This window comes from Alosa alosa, chromosome 12 (assembly GCF_017589495.1).
Source record: "Alosa alosa isolate M-15738 ecotype Scorff River chromosome 12, AALO_Geno_1.1, whole genome shotgun sequence".
In the NCBI taxonomy this organism is placed as follows: Eukaryota; Metazoa; Chordata; class Actinopteri; order Clupeiformes; family Clupeidae; genus Alosa; species Alosa alosa.
In genome coordinates, this window is record NC_063200.1 from 22,734,459 (window position 1) to 22,748,835 (window position 14,377).

General features: G+C 44.2%; 1 protein-coding gene across 5 annotated transcripts in view; it reads right to left on the bottom strand.

Annotated features, from left to right (window-relative positions):
- Positions 1-1,692: 1,692 nt before the first annotated feature.
- The window catches only part of pisd (phosphatidylserine decarboxylase), a 29,027-nt gene continuing 16,342 nt past the window's right edge, over positions 1,693-14,377 (bottom strand). For 4 of the 5 annotated variants that reach the window (XM_048258377.1, XM_048258376.1, XM_048258379.1 and 1 more), the window contains 6 exons: positions 13,335-13,500; positions 8,876-9,112; positions 8,183-8,321; positions 7,478-7,627; positions 6,617-6,777; positions 1,693-4,060 (listed from right to left, as the gene is read on the bottom strand). In XM_048258377.1, the coding sequence (XP_048114334.1) occupies positions 3,836-4,060; positions 6,617-6,777; positions 7,478-7,627; positions 8,183-8,321; positions 8,876-9,112; positions 13,335-13,500 (1,078 nt within the window). In that variant the 3' untranslated portion in view covers positions 1,693-3,835. The remainder of the gene's footprint in view (positions 4,061-6,616; positions 6,778-7,477; positions 7,628-8,182; positions 8,322-8,875; positions 9,113-13,334; positions 13,501-14,377) is intronic. The other variant, XM_048258378.1, reaches the window with a different exon arrangement.

Here is a 14,377-nt window from a genome sequence, read left to right on the forward strand (position 1 = left end):
TACACACTCAAATGACCCACACATGTACACACACCACACACATATACAGTCTCTCTCTCTCTCTCACTTTTCCTCTCTATCACACACACACACACCTTTCTTTGTCCTGTCGATTCTACATGACATTGAGATTGTTCACCCTTATAAAGACTCAAAAGGCCATTCAACCCAAGTCTGTATCGGGTACCCAGATTAATCTCTTACAAAACCACCAAACAACAGCCTCGGGTCAGGGAAACATGTTTCAGTCCTGACTGACATTTCTGTCCACAGGAACTGGATTGCCTGCATAGTCTCCACAGTGTCACTGTTGTTTGGCAGTATCGCTGTGGTGATGTGTCCCCAGTTAAAGATTAAGCCTGTTCAACAAGCCTCCCCTTGAGTGCACTTGAGACGGCCGGACCTGCAGCCCATTGTTTAGACAGCACATATGTGCTTTACAAACATTTACATTCTACCAAGGGTACTTAACCAAGGAAAGCAGGTGGAAAGTGACTAAGTGAGCAAGCCAGAAGCTATAGTTGTGAGATCTTTGAATCTCAAACTAAAGAATTTCAGACATTTGACAACTCTCTGGAGAAGTTTTTTGAGTTAGAGGTTTAGAGGAGGCTTAAATGGCAGCTTCCCTAATCTTTCTTATTGTTCTAATGGTATTAACTGCTATTGTGAGGAATAAAGAAAGGTCTGTTGCCATTTCCCTGACCTGGTTTCCAGTGGTAAATCTCCTTAACCCTTAAAGGTGTAGGTTTTTGAACGTTCTAAGTTCCACAACAATTGAAGGTTCTAAAATTCTATGTTGAATTCAATGAACCCAGATATTCTTTAGAACGTTCATTTCTCAACATTCCCGTCACACCAGTGTGACGGTACTCCTTTAAGGGTTAAGGGGGAGGTTTTTTGTCATAAAATAAAATCCCCTCAACTGTGCCTTTAAGTACTCCTATAGTGCAATCCATATGATATCTTAATGCTAACAATGAATAGTCACAAGCAAATAACGTTTTGCTGTATGAAAATACATCAACCAGGTTCATTGGTGGTTCTGCGGAACTTGCCTTTGTTTACACAGAGACAAAGAATTGTCCGACATCTCATGATGTACCAGCTGCAACAATGTGGTGCACTGATGCAAAAAAACAACATGACAACATATCCAGGGCAAATACACTGATCTTGTCAGTGCAGTATGAACAGCCACCAGCAGAGGGCGAATGTGGTACAAACACTGGTCTGTCGAGGTGGCCTACCCTCCTGTCCTTGCTACTGGTAATACCAAAGCTCTTACATTAATGACAATTTGACCCAAATTCTTTGTTATGCATGTCGATTCTGGGGTCAGTTGCTTGCTCATATACAATGTCAGTCTTGAATAAAATGAGTGGTTGGGCGGTTGTCAGAGCATTATCATTCCCCCTCTTCTTCCAGATGAGGAAATTGCAGTAAGTGCGTGTTGCCTGTGAATTTCCACTGCCAGCAGGGAGAGCAGGGGTTGTGTGTGCTCTGATGGAGCTTTTGTTATGACTACTGTATGCAGACCCACTCAGTCTCTGTTTCAGTCTCCAACTCTCACACAAACACAAATCTTAAATTAATAGCTAAAACTATATACACGCATGAAGAAATGCACACATGTAGGCACACGCAAACGCACACGCACGCACACACCCACCCATAAATAGATAAACAGACAGCTTGCAAACAACATTTTTATTAAGAATACGCAAAAAAATTATTATTAATGACATTTCTTGCATTTAGCACTACTTTGCCGTTAAAATCTAAGCAGTGTTAAAGGAGTCAAATGATTCAAGTATCTTACAATTTACATATAAAAACAGTTGCGTGCCGCAGGCCGGACCCAGAGCTTAGGGCCCGGCATTTGGTTTGCGACACTTCTATAGAACATAGCGTTCGGAACTCTGCATTCCGCCCAATCACATTCCTCAATACCACCGCACCCCCCGTCTCCCTGGGCCGGTCCCGGCCCACTGAGTTCAGCGAGGGCCTGGGTCAGTCAGGAGGTCTACTAACGATAATGTCCGAGACAGACAGGAGTTTGCTCCCATCCGCTCGGCCACCTCCCTCGCACTGCCACCACTGTGGGTGAAGTCGTTACTACAAAAGTGAGCTCCAATGTGTCCAAAAGAGGAAAGAACAGTAACAAACAAACCAAAAAACAGTAAGAAAAGAACAAAAAAAAAATCCCTGGCATTTTTTGGCACCACACACAAAAAAAAGAAAACCAGTGAAATATGACGGGTAAAAGATAAGCCTTTTGAACATTGAAGCCCTCAGTCTAGGTGAACAATCATTACGCAGATAAGCCATTCCCAAAAACATCATATGGTTCTGGAAAAATAGATTCTTTTGAATTTCTCAATCATTCATAGTGATAAATAATGTAAACCACGTTTTACATCAATTTCTTTTTCTTCGCACCAAACCATACTTTTGGTATTTTTGTCGCCTCAACTTTGTCATATGTCTAGATTGTTGCAAAAATTGCCGATACATCCAATCTTTTCCCATCCATTTCAGAGCCATCGTTTGCAACTACTTTTGCTTAGTACCATCCACAGAGCTACACCTTCACCCTTTTAGGCCTACACGTGTAAACTGTTGATGTATAAATGTTTTGTGTTTTAGTACAGGCCTATTTCACATAATATGTGTTTGGATAACGGAAACAAAACAAAAGAGTCCTGCACGTCTATTGCTAGAGATCGAATACATTTGGCAGTGGTGGTTGCTAAAACACGGAGGTAACTTTGAAAAGTTTTCTCAGTTGACGCAGAGTGCTGCGGTCTGGGAAAGTAAGTAACAAAAAAATGGAGGCCAACAACATGAAAAAAAAAAAAAAAAAAAAAAGGAGGCTGATTTCCTAATGGTCCGTTAGCTGTTCTCTCCGTGTTGTGGATGGAGGGAGGGTGAAAGGGTGACCGGCGGAACACGGGAGCGAGGGAGGAAGGGAAACGGAATAACAGATGGTAAGAACAGAATGAAACAAGGCTGGTTGTCTCGGCATGGTACATTCCACCGATCGGTTTTCTACCACATACTTGTATGTGTGTTAGAGAGTTAGTGCTAGAGCCCTATTCACATGCAAGTAACTGTGAAGAGGTCTGTTCTTTTTTTTTTGCTTTCATCATTTCGTCTGACAAACTCAGACAATCCTCCTTCAACACATAAGATAGAGAACCCCTACTCCCCAGACAAAAAGGCAATATGGGTGGAAAAAAGAAAATAGAAAAATAGGTTAACCAAACAGCTGGATGGCATTTGTATGTTAACCAGACAGCCAAAACACCTTGATGGTCTTTCCTCTTCCTTTAAGCGTGTAATTCACAAACAACAACAAAAAAAGCTTTCAGCAGATTACAGAAAACCTCCAAAAATGGATGGGGAGTCCCAGTGGTTATAATGCAACCATGGTGGCTTGGGAGTGTGTGTGTATGTATCTGTGTAAATGTGTGAGTGTGTAAGTGTGTGTGTGTGTGTGTGTGAGTGTGTGTCTGTGTGTGTGTGTCAGCATCTGTGAACGGCATGTGTAGTAACTTTAGCTAAAGTGTAATTCGTAACACCTCTCTGTGCAAATCTGTGTTAATCTCAGTGTCCTTTTTTTTGTTTGTCACATCACCTTCCCCTCTTCTCTCGTCTGCACACACACACACACACACACACACACACACACACATACACACACACACACAGTACACACACACGCACACACACACACACGCACACACACACACACACACACGTCCAGTGTCCCAATCCATATTCCTCGGGCAGTCTTTGTGGACTCGACTCAATGCCATGCGACGTACAGCAGGCCTCACATTGTCCCCAGGGGCTCTCCATAACGGATCTTCTGGCCTGCCTTCAGGTTAAAGGTGAAGTCTTTTGGCGCCTCAAACAGGAGGACGATAGTGGAGCCCAGGTTGAACTCGCCCAGGTGCTCGCCCTTGCGCATGCTGATGCCCTCCTGGTTGTTGTTGGACACGTAGCTGAAGTCGTTGAAGGAGCCTTTGTTGTAACGGGGGAGGTTAGTGCGTAGCTCCTGCACCGAGAGAGAGACAGAAAGAAAGAAAGAAAGAAAGAAAGAAAGAAAGAAAGAAAGAGAGAGAGACAGAGAGACAGAGAGAGATGGTAGTGAGCTTAGAATGTGTTTATCCCCATGGAAACTAATGCTCAGACTTTGCCATGGCTCCAACAGAACATTCAATATCAAATCAGTTAAGTGCACTCTTAAAGACAAATGTTATCGTAAAGGAGAATTACGGCAATCCCAGTCCCCTGAGTGCCAAACAGTGCTTTAATGCAGTATTACGGCCGTTTCTGAGACTTACCGAAACCTCTATCCATTCTAGATTTTAAAACACAGAGGGACAAGGGGGATTTGAGGAAAAAACACTGAAAGGCACCCCTAAGGCCATCCATGCCACCACATCTCACTGAACGAGGTCATGGAGACTTTTCTCCTTTAAGTATAAACAAAAAGGGAGAGACATGGGCTGGCAGCGGCGGCTGGGTCAGTCAGGCACACGTAAACAAAGAGAAGGTGATCCCCGGCAATAAACCCTGCCGCATCATGTCACCTAATGACCTACATCTTTACATAACGATCGGGGTGAGGGCCTGAGTCAACTCGATAGATTAAACAGTCTGCGGTGAAAACGAGGTCAGTAGTTCAACTTCTGTGCTTGTACTACGCTCTCATATCCAACATGTATTAAGTAAAATCTACAAACTGTATTAAAATTGCATTAGAACAAGGGGAGCTAAAATGCCACAAGACTAAAAGACAAGTGCAAAAAAAAAAAAAGACATCCCTGTTGCTCTTGGTGGAGAGACTGACAAGAGGGATTCTGCTCGCTTGACTGGCCTAAGCTTAACACAGCGGATGCTCACTCGGCTGTCGAGCTCTTATTAACCCCCTGGCCGGCCGACGATAATATTGTGCGGTAAGAAGGTGGGTTGGCCCTGGTCAGACAGGCTTTTGGATCAGTGTTGTGTTAATGGAGCCGCGTTACCTCACACAGGAAGTGTGAGGTGAGAACGCCTGACACAGTTTCTCAGGAACAGGAGTAAAAGAAAGCACTATTGTTACTTGTAAGACGGCTAATATGCATAAGTGGAGTGCTAAAAATGTATCTGACGGATCCATTCAGCCACAACCAAAGCAGGATGAGAAGGGTAAAGTAGCTTGATAAGTATAAAGACTGAATATAGTGATGACTGGAGATGCTACATACTATTCTTTTGAATGTTCATAAATCGAAGCAATGCTGTACAGTATGAAAGGGCATGAGTAGTATTTTGTCAATTATAAGGATTCCTCCAGCTTTCTTAAAGTATATTAATAGTTTTTTTTTTCCCAAAAAGCTGCTGTAATAAATGATCCTTTCTTCATTATTGGCCATTGGATGCATTTGTTTACCTCTTTTGGCTCTGACCAATGTCAACAAATGCATTAAAACATCCCAAACCTAAATTGAGGTGCACAGATACACATCCACATGGGACACATCTCTATCGTTCCTTTGTGGTAGTTCAAGAAGGATTGTTAAATAGTGATTACTACTTCCTGAACACCAAGTTAACTTACTGCACATTGTTGACGTGAGTACTGATTGGTAACTGAACTTGTCGGTCAGTCTTAAAATAACTCAAAGCATTTTAAAAGTGCTCTGGCCAGCCAAGACATACTGCTGGGGAAAATACCCTGGACTGGGGACAACACTGACAGAGGAGATTTGTCTGTTTAGCTGTCGAGTTTCAAAACAATTGATCTCTGCCAGTTTTACAAATTCCACCATTAATTATTGAGCAACTGCTGATGGCAAGAACAGCTTAGCCGAAACCAACAAGTCTCAACACCTTTATTGTGACTCTCAAGCACCTTTATTGTCCTACCCTGTTTGGGAAACAAAATGGCTCCAGTACTTGTTTGCACAAGATGGAAATGAATGGAAACAATATAATTTGGTTAGGTAATAATATTATCTCTTCATCAGACTTCAGACATTCTAGCTTTGACTATCAGTCTGGTCCATGTTGTATCTTCAAGGCATATTGCACAGCTTTTCTTATCCCATCTTAAAATTCACTCAATAATTCATTCTGATGGATATTTGAAGGTCAAACTATTAGCTGCCATGGCAATAAACTATGTAGTTCAGTAATGTGAACCTGAAACCCCACACAAAATGTAAGACGACCCTATACAGCATGGCATCTCCAAATACACGGCCAAAATACATGAAAGCACCTCACTGTTCCCATTGACTAACACACACCAAACAGCAAACCATAGACTGCCCAAAACATTGCAGCTATTTGTAGAGTAACATGCTACATGCTCACTGGCTGCAGTGAACAAAAGAAACAATTCTGTTTCCTGATGCACTGACAGAAATCTATTTCCTGATACACTGACAAAGAGTTTCTCATCCTAGAAGTGAATTCACCACCCTGTCACTGAAGCTGCAGCCATCCAGTAATTGCACCCGACCCATTCCTATGGCCCTACCAGCAACAACTATCAGCTGGTCTGTGCCGCTATGAAGGTCGTCTATTTCAAGCCGAGACTAGTTCTAATGTGGGTACTACTGACCTTGTCGAAGTAGATCCGGATGGACCCGACGTTGGTGGCGCCCACGGCGGTGAGGGAGAAGAAGCCGTGAGCCCACTCCCCGCTGAGCACCACCCGCTCGTTGTGGCAGAAGAGTTCCTTAATCCAGCGGGCCACGCCGGGGTTTACAGACATCAGGGACCCTACCGGGCACACAAGCACACAAAACCAGATCACGAACGGAACCAGCACTGGCACATACAGAATAAACACAGAAAAACAACATGTTATTCAACACATGGTGTCCAGAACATACTGAAACTGGAAGAATATTTTCTTGAAGGTCTTGCTGGCATCACACCAAGAACAATAACTATAACGATAGCACAAAAAAGTATCACTCTAGCTAATATGAATGACACACATAAAATAACGATACCGACATGAACAATATTGTCGGGGTCACTTTTAGTTATTGTTATAGATACCATTCTTGGTGTGAACTAATCAACTACTAGGTGTGAAAGTGTTGATGACAATTGTTTCCCCTCTTTGGGAAGGGAGGTGGTGACTAAACAGTTCATGGTACCACCTGGGGAGGCCAAACATTAGTGGTGCCACCTAGGGAGGCCAAACATTAGTGGTGCCAGTGGGTCTTAGGGGTAATACTGACATTTTCACAAATTAGTACCACTCAAAGTGGCAAAACAGTTTAGAATATTTGCCATCCTATATATTTATGCTTTTGGTATGATGACCCAGTCAAACTTCTAAAATTAAAAACCTCTGGATCCAGGTGCAAAATATATATTTTTTTCATTTTGTTGACATAATAGAGACTTTTATGGAGGGGATTTTGGACATCTCTGGTATGAGCAGAAGAACGGCTAGGGAGACCCTCACCAGGGAAGTGTCTCCGGTGGGCCACCCTCCAGTCCGTTGGAGAGTGGAAGCAGTGGTAGTCCCCTGGAGCCAGGTACACCACACAGTGGAAGAGTGCATTGCCCTCCTTTGTCACCAGGAGGTCCTGAAAAGACGATGGATCGTCTTCATCTGTGGAGAGAAGCACACATGGAGATTTCCCTTTCCGTTATCTATTTATCCTTTATTTATCCATGTGAGCCAAATTGATGTCAAAATCTCCTTTCTGTCGGAGATGAACACATTTTAGGTGGAGGATTGAAAGGAAGACATGGAACAAAGGAAGAACAAGTATATTTGAGGGAAATTTGAGGGTGTGGAACAATCCAGGCTGTTCTGACTCAATGGCCTAATCATAGCTTGTTGTATGAAGATGATCTCTTAATCTCTTTACAAGTTCTTTAGGCCAATTTTAAAACCAAGTGATCCTTCAAGAGGACATTCTTGAAGACCACCCACCACAAGTGACCAGATAAGAAAGGAAAAAGAGGCCAAGAAAGGGGGAAGAAAGTGAGATAATATCATGTGAAGCAGAGGGAGAAAAGAAAGATAGATGGAAAGGGGGAGAGAGAGAAAGAGAGAGAGACACTGGGAGAGCAAGAGGGTGAGTGGGTGGGAGAGAGAACGAGAGAAAAAAAGGATGAGTGAAAGAAAGATAGAAGAAGAGAGGGAGAGAGCGATACTCACTTCTGTTCAGAGCTATGGTCTCAGCGAACGTCTGAGGCCCAAGGAAGGTCTCTAGAGAGTATGTGACCCCTTTCACCTGCTCCACCTCACAGTTCTTCACACGCCCAAAGTGCAGGATCTTCCCATCGGCTGGGCTGATCTGGGGACGGATGCCAAACACACAACCAATCAGTCAAACCTCCATGACTCACAGGGATGGGAAAAGCTTGTGTGACGCTGGAGAGATCTTCATTCCAACCAATATAATCTACACCAGCTAGAAACACACAACTTTTTGTTCCCCAAAAATCAGGCCACATACAGTACATGATACGTCACTAGAGATCTCTAATAAGAATGGCTCTTATTTCTAGACTTGAACATAAAATCATTCTTTCACAAAATTGGCAATACAAATGAGGTAAGGATTTGATTCCCATAGTTTTTCCTTTCTCATCTCTCTCTCTCTCTCTCTCTCTCTCTCTCTCTCTCTCTCTCTCTCTCTCTCTCTCTCTCTCTCTCTCTCTCTCTCTCTCTCTCTCTCTCTCTCTCTCTCTCTCTCTCTCTCTCTCTCTCTCTCTCTCTCTCTCTCTCTCTCTCTCTCTCTCTCTCTCTCACACACACACACACACACACACACACACACACACACACACACACACACACACACACACACACACACACACACACACACACACACACACAGCCACTCACCACACAATGGGAGTCGCACACCGGCCGTGCCTGTGGCTTGAGCTTGCGTCGGAAGAACTCGCCCAGGTTGCGGTAGTGGTGCAGGTCCTCCACGGCCGCTTCCTTCATGTTGACCCCAAACGTCCAGATGTAGAGGTTATAGATCGGCTTCCGGAGCCAGGTGGGCAGGTCTACCTGGTTCAGCCGACCCCAGGCCCTGGACAAGAGCCGCGTGGGAATGGTCTTATAAAGTGCGACCTACAACAGAAGAAACGCACAAGGTCATTAAAAAAAAAATATATATAAAGGAACAAAGAACCTACAAAGTGTTGTGGAAGGCAGTGTCTACATAGAAGAGTCCATAGTTCTACAACCTTGCTTGTATGGACCCTTTCAAGAGAGTTCCATTATCAGCATCATAGTTGGCCCCACAAGACTTCCGTTTTAACATTCCATATGTTATCTTAATGCAGAGGAAGTAGATTGGGGCCCAAATAGAACGTTCAAGCACTGTTTTTGTTTACCTTGTTGAAAGGGTCTATAAGTATTGTGAGGACTATAAAGTTAACACCAAAATATTACAACATAGAACTCTTTTAGCTCATGAGTTAGCGTGTTCTAAGAAAGATTCCTAATAGGACCCCGGTGAAAATCTCTTGTCGTTCTTAACAAGTGAATGTTGATAACAGCACCACAGCTCTGGAGAACTCAAAAGAACTATAATAGGTATTCTGTGTCTTACTGAACCATTAATTATTTTAAAACCTTTAGGGGAAAAACAAGTTTTCCTTTACCAAAGAGTGTTGCAGAATGGCCTCAGAAAACCTCATACACAATTGTAAGCATTAAATGTATTTTCGATCAATAACTATAATGAATGCTTTGTCTTTGCTCCTACCCCAGCAGCAGTTTTGTTATGTTTTAGAAACAAGCACTAACATATTACATTCCTTCATCTTATTCAACATTTGTTGGCATCAGTCAGCTCACTATGAGTTTTGAAGCCAACTGTTGACTTTTACAAATAGGCAATTTAATAAATGTAAAAGAAAATAAAAACAAATATTTTCCTGATTGCATCTGCATTTGTAACAGCCATGTGGTAAACAATTTCCGACACAGACTGTGTGATGATAGAGAAAGAATATCTTTTTAAATGTATTTTCTTTAATTGTATCCTTTATTACTAACCTGGGGTTATATTTTGACCGAGCAGAAAGAAAATTCTATCCTTATTTGAAACCACATGAGGACCACATACAGGGTTCCATTTTGTTTCGCAGGCTGTTTTGTCCAATCACAGACCAATAGCACACTCTCAGGTGCACTCTGATGCTGCCGGGTAATATGAAGTGATAGACCATCTGCCACCTATACAGCGAGCCCAATATGAAAACCATCTGGTGTTCCTGTTTGCGGGCGGGCTAGTATCTGTGATACAACAGCGTGTGTCTGTCAGGACCACTGGTGGTGCTTCACACAGGTTAACAATAAGGAGAGAGGATGTGCTGAACTGAAAGGCAAAATGTGCGCATAGGCTTTAATGGAAGCACTTAATTATAATGATACAGTACTTCATTAGAATTTCAATTGATCATTCTCAACTCCTCAAATATGCAGATCACAATTCTGGCAATTCTAGATTGTTGATACTTGAGCTCAATAGCCAATGAAATTAGTCTCTTCGCCATGCTCCAGAAGCAACATGCCGATTGGCTGCAATAAGTGTATGGTTTGGTCCAAGCCACCATGTTTGTTTCCCATTTGCAGAGCCAGAATAAATCTGGGTACCAGATTGTTTCATTTTGAGAGAACACATTGAACAGAGTGTTAGAGGAGCAATCTGCTGAATTTGACAGAAAAAAAAAGGTAATTGAATTAGGATCTCAGCCCTTTATTACAGCTTGTTGAAACAAGTGTAATGTTGATTCCACCCTTAGGGTACTCTTGCCCATAACTACTCCACCTAAGTGCATGAGATGGAATCCAGCCTTGGCCCCACCACGCCCTAATACGGCATACAGTATTGCTTAATGTCCATCGCATTTTGCTGATAGCATTAACATGGCTGTGTGTATTTAGCCAAAGTGGATTAATCAGGCTTCAGCACCAGCTGACAGAGGAACTCTTCTCAGAGGGCTTAGGCTTGTCAGGGTTTTGCGGCCCTCCGACTGCCCACATCCAATTTTCTGCGCTTCCTGTTCTCGCTCGAAAGGAACATCTCACATGCTCCACACGATTAGGCTAGTTCTGTGTCAAAAGCCTATAAATATCTGTTTAGTTGGGACTTTTAATGCACTCCTCTCTATTTCTGGGGTCCTTTCAAAGGAATAAGTTATCACCCAAAAGGAGTGGTGTAACTCTGTATTTCCTCAGAAGATGTTCTGAGGTGAAAACATCCAGCAGTAGCTATATATAGCTGGAACATAACAGAGGAAGAGAGCGAGGAAGAGAGAAAGAGAAAGAGAAAGAGAGAGAAGGAAAGAGGAGAGAGTGGGGGTGTTGGAGCTCGATAAGAAAGATAACTGGACGCCTATCTCACACTGAAGCCCTGGGATTATCGCCAGATTAACACTTCTCTGAACTGGCACTTCATAACAGCTGTACATTGTTGCCCTGCTGCAAAATGACAACGCGGGTGACAGAAGTTATCCCTGGTACCCTGGGAGGGTCGTAACGGTCTGGTAGTGTAACCAAACAACTGAACAAACACTGACATGGAAAAACGACACGACCTGCAGTCTTTCTAGAATCATCATGGCACTGTGACCATGGTAGCCCATGGTATTGTGGGCAACAGAATGGACATCATCAGGAGGCGGCTGCTGTCGATATTGAGAAATCGCCTAAACTTTAGTTATTCAGAGGTGTTATGTAACCTAACAATGAGGCTCCGGCATTAGCATTCAGGGCACAGACGGAGAGTGCCAAGTCAGGGCATTCCACAGCTGGCTGGACTGGAAAACAAGGGGATCATGGGAGCTGCTACTGATAGAGGCGACGAGATGCATATCAAGCGACGTGGGGGGTGGTGGGGGTGGAGACCATGGAGGTACAGCCGTTAAGCGCCCGTGCGGCGAATGCTCGACGTCCAGTCACCCCCTTGCCATCTCCCCCACCCCCAACCCCTTCCACAGTTCTGTCAGAGAAGAAAGGAGGTTAACAATCCGTAGAGGAAGCGGCATTTGTTGAAATGCCACTGTACGGTACCGCACCGGCCTCTCTCTTTCTCTTTCTCTCTCTCTCTCTCCTGCTCACTCTCCCTCCCTCTCCCTCCCTCTCTTTTTCTCTCTGTCCTGAACTCCGGAACGAGGCCGCAAACAAAAGCATTCCACAGTAGTGTGTTTGTGTCCGTGGAAACAAAGGGGCCCTTTTCAGAGAGGCGCCAACCCTGCCTGGCAGGGGCATGGGCAGGGGCTGAGCTCAAGGCTCTGTGGTGCGGTGGGCGCGAGGCGAGAGCCGCCATCTGTGCCCGCCGGTCCGCGTCACCCACTGCACAACATTGCACAAACACATGCCTCCATATTGCCCGCTCGCACAACGCCCCAAACAGGAGGAGGGCTGGAGAGGAGAGGGCAGAGGGGTCATCCGTATGGCACCACCAGTGAGAGACTTACAGGGGTCAAAGCGGGATTCCTCAAGACGCCAAGATGCTATCAGTGTGCGGTGTCCTGCATTTCTACAGCACATGATGCCCTAAAGCCTTGTTCACATTGCCAACGATAATTACAACAATTATGAAGCTTTCGTTTTAGCTCATGAAAACAGAAATGACCACACTGCACTGCACAAGTACATGAAGATATGATGAACAACATTGCTTGTCATCACTTTCAGAGTGATTGTGTGAACACTACAAACCCATTAGCCAATCAGAATCCATATTTTAAAGGCATCACATTAAAAGCATTGGTCAGTGTGACTGCTCACATCATTATAGTTGACATTATAGTTATTTTTTAGCAGTGTGAACGGCATTCAATCTTTAGATTATGACACATTAAGCCTCCTCAGTAAGTCATTCCTAATGTAGATTAAATGAAAACACATCAATTGATTTTCCCATTGCTGTGTGCATTATGTATGAAAACAAGTCTGCAATCCCAACTGTGATCCCCAAACACTGATGTTGATACCCTCCTGGATCAAAGCAGAGGGGTGTTTCAAAGTCATTTCAAAGCCAGTCAGTGCAGTCAAAACAATAAAAAGCTGCCCCAACATTCACTTAAACACTCTGCATCAACATATATGACCTGCATTGCACTTTGTTATGAAAGGGCTTCCTAACATGTGTTCAGCTTTGGGGTACCTCTGGATGCTGAGATGCTGTTAACCAAGTCTCACACACACACACACACACACACACACACACACACACACACACACACTTGATGCGTGCCCATGGGAGGAGGGGGAGGGGGGGCAACCACATCCAGTTGTGCCCCCCAGGACTAAGAGTTCTTTGCCCGGGGATACTTACCCTACTGGTAGGGCGCCAGCCCACCTTGGCCAGGGGCTTGAGCGCGGCGAAGGGCAGGATGTAGTAGAGGAAGGACAGCGGCCATGAGCGCAGGCGGGTGGTGGGCCGGGACATGCAGCTCAGCTGGCCCAGGCGTCGCCGTAAGGCCAACTGGGGGAACTGCAACCTGCGCAAGCGACATGGGCACAAGAGGGACCGTCAGCCCAGGTGGCCTGATGCCACGGAAGGGCTCCCAAACACACATGCACACACACAGGAACACGCACAGACATACAGACGCACGCACAAACACACAAAGGTGTCCTCACAAAATGAAACGACGGACACACACACACAATGATATCCACACAGATTATAAGGTAGACTACCATACCCATACACACAGACACACACACACACACACACACACACACTGATGTCCACACAGATGATAAGGTAAACTACCATACACGCACACACACAATGTTGTCCACACATATGATAAGGTAAACTACACACACATACACACACACACACAGACAGACAGACAAATGCACAATGATGTCCACACAGATGATAAGGTAAACTACCACACCCACACACATACATACATGTCCACCCAAAACCAGCGTTACAAGGTAACCAAGAACACATCAAACACACACACACACACTTTGCACTCCAATAAAATGATTCAAATGATGAAATTAAAAGTAAGATAGATAGAACACAGACAGTCAGACACAACACTTACATAACAAGGAAAACAGAGAGAGAAAAGATAGAGAATAACACTCCTGAAGACTTGTAAATTATTCACACACATCCGCCCCCACATACATACACACCTACGAGAGAAGCATGCCCAACCTCCCTACTGAGTCAATGGTCAGGCCAGTCCATTCCTCTTTATTTCTCCCTAACTGTAAAAACCCTTCATCAGTTCCAGCTCTTGCATTCAGTTTGGACATTCTCTGCCACATCCCTGCACTTCTATACTCAGAGACGCCTTTCTCCTGGGGCTTACACACACACACACACACACACACACACACACACACACA